The following is a 2,861-nucleotide window of genomic DNA, read 5'->3' as shown; positions in this document are numbered from 1 at the left end:
CATGTGCTTGATAGAACTGTTGCTCCATTTTGCACGTCTTGATGATCTTCTAGCTCCCCTTTGTCTACTTCCTCCGCCTTTTGGATTGATGGCTCCAATATGTGCGCGATGTGTATGTTGTCTAGCTCTGTTGGTTTGAAAGTTGCCCCCAGGGTTGCCAGGGCGTCAACTTCCACATTCTGGTCTCTGGGAACCTACTTGAGCTTGCAATCTCTGAATTTCTGCTTTAGCTCCTTTGCTACTTTCAAGTAGGCTATCATCTTTGAATCCCTGGCTACATATTCATTATTTACATGATTGACAACAAGCAAGGAATCATTGTATACCTGTAGGTTTCTGACTCCCAAATCCAGGGCTAGCTGCATCCCTAGTATTAAGGCTTCGTACACTGTTTCATTGTTAGTGGCCTTAAATTCACAACGAACTGCTTGTACTATCAGATCTCCTTGTGGAGATCACAAGATTAGGCCTACACCTGCCCCCTTGATTGGAGGCACCGTTAATATGCATCTGCCAGACTTATGCATCCTTATCCACTTTGAGGGTTAAGATTTCCTTATCCGCCAGATTTTGGATGGCTGGGCTGAAGTCTGAAACGAAATTTGCCAATGTTTGTGACTTTATCGCCGTTCTTGGGTCACACCTATATCATAACCGCTAAGGTGTACGGACCATTTCGACATTCTGCCTGACAACTCATGCTTTCTCATTATAGATTTTAGCGGGTAGTTAGTCACAACATGTATGGTATGAGACTCAAAGTAAGGGTGCATTTTGTAAGATGCAATTACAAATGCAAGTACCAGTTTTTCGAGAGACGTGTACTTGGTCTCTGCTGGAAGCAGAGACTTGCATACGTAGTAGGCTGGCCGTTGCTCCTTATCCTGCTCCCTAACTAGGACCGCACTTACTGCCACCTCTGTGACGGCTAAGTAAAGGAATAATATTTCTCCTTGCTCTGGCTTTGATAGCAGTGGTGGGGTGCTGAGATAATGTTTCAGCTCTCTGAATGCTTGCTCGTGCTCTAGGGTCCACTCGAATCTTTGGATCTTCCTCAATATATCATAGAAAAACCTGCATTTGTCTGAAGATCTCGAGATGAACCTACTGAGAGCTACTACCTTCCCTGCTAGGCGTTGCACGTCTTTTGGCTTTTCTGGCGATTCTAGTTGTAGTACCGCCTTTATTTGCTCCGTGCTGGCTTCTATTCCCCTTTGAGTTACTATGTAACCTAAGAACTTCCCGGATGAGACTCCAAAGGTGAATTTAGAGGGGTTCAGCTTCATTTTATATTCTTTGAGTGTGCTGAAGGTTTCTGCCAGATGTCGCATATGATCCTTGGCCTTCTTTGACTTTACCACCATGTCGTCAATGTATACTTCCATAGTTCTTCCTATCTGTTCTTTGAACATCCGTTTGACTAACCTTTGATATGTAGATCGTGCATTCTTCAGGCCGAAGGGCATAACAATGTAGCAGTATATACCTCTTTCTGATATGAATGTTGTCTTCTCCTGATCTGCTGGATCCATCTTAATTTGGTTGTAACCACTCCAGGCATCCAGAAATGTTAGCATCTCGTATCCGGTTGTGGTGTCTACCATTGCGTCAATATGTGGCAGCGAGAAGGGATCCATTGGGCATGCTTTGTTGAGGTCGGTGAAGTCCACACATACTCTCCACTTCCCATTCTTTTTGGGCACTACCACCACGTTTGATAGCCATTCTGGGTACTTCCCCTCTCTTATTTTGTTTGCTGCTAGCAGGCTATCCACTTTCTGGTTGATCACCTTGTTTCTTTTAGCTGCGAATTTTTCTCCGTCTCTGCTGGACAGGCTTGCATCCTGGATCTACACTGAGCTTATGTGTTATGATAGATGGGTCTATCCCTACCATGTCGTCATGGGACCATGCGAAGCAATCCATGTTGGCTTGTAGGAACTTGATTAGGTGTTGGCTGAGGTCACCTGTGCACCCTGCCCCTATTAGCACCGTTCTCTCTGGGTGCAGCCCGTCCAGGTTGATTTGGTCCAGCTCCTCGGCTGGGGGCTCAATGTATTTGTCCTGGACGTGCTACTTCCATAATTTCTATGTTGGAGGACTAGATGTGCCCTTTAGTGCCTTCTTATAGCAACCTCTGGCTTTCTTCTGATCTCCACGTATTTTTTCCACTCCCCAAGGTGTGGGAAACTTCACACATTGATGATACGTTGAGGGGACTGCCTTGTTTAGATGTAGCCTTGGTCTTCTGTGGATAACATTGTAGGTAGATGGTCCATCAATGACCAGGTATCTTACTTGCTTATTGATTCCTCCTGCATAGGTTAGGATCACAATTTCCCCTAGTGAGTTAGCTGTTTCTCCACTGAATCCCACCAACGGGATGGTCTTCTTCTGCAAGTCCTTCTCGTTGAACCCTATGTTTTCTATGGTTTTCAGCATTACTAGATTGACCGAGCTACCAATATCTACCAGAACCTTCCTAACCGTGCAATTGGCCATTCACAGTGTTATGATAAATGCATCGTGGTTCTCCTGGCTATCGTGGACATCTTCCTCGTCGAAGGCGATAGCAGGCAGGTCACTGTGAGAAACTCTGCAGGAGGTCTCCGGCCTATCTCCCTTAGTTTCAGTAGCATGTCTCTTTGCCGCCGAATATGTTAGTCCGCTTAGGTCTGAGCCGCATGTTATCAGGTTTATTATTTTGGTGCATGTGGGTGGTGCAGCGGGCTTTGCAGAGCCCACCTTATCATGCTGCTTGCCCCCACGTGGTAATAGGTGGCTTAGCTCTCCTTGCTCGTACAGGCGTCTGATCTCCCTGCACAAAGTGTAGTAATCTTCCGTAGTGTGTCCAATGTCAC

The 2,861-nt window shown here is 45.9% G+C and overlaps 1 protein-coding gene across 1 annotated transcript; it reads right to left on the bottom strand.

Moving 5' to 3' along the window:
- Nucleotides 1-2,088: 2,088 nt before the first annotated feature.
- On the bottom strand, nucleotides 2,089-2,502 carry LOC141627811 (uncharacterized). Its single transcript, XM_074441029.1, has one exon. It carries the CDS (start codon nucleotides 2,500-2,502, stop codon nucleotides 2,089-2,091), a length of 414 nt encoding a protein of 137 aa, XP_074297130.1.
- Between the last annotated feature and the right edge of the window lie 359 nt (nucleotides 2,503-2,861).

Source organism: Silene latifolia, chromosome Y (assembly GCF_048544455.1).
Source record: "Silene latifolia isolate original U9 population chromosome Y, ASM4854445v1, whole genome shotgun sequence".
Classification (NCBI taxonomy): Eukaryota; Viridiplantae; Streptophyta; class Magnoliopsida; order Caryophyllales; family Caryophyllaceae; genus Silene; species Silene latifolia.
The sequence above is the reverse complement of the archived record's forward strand: the minus strand, read 5'-3'. Positions and strand labels throughout refer to the sequence as shown.

Coding starts and splice junctions, on each gene's coding strand:
- LOC141627811 (XM_074441029.1), bottom strand. CDS start 2,502: ATGGCCAATTGCACGGTTAGGAAGGTTCTGGTAGATATTGGTAGCTCG.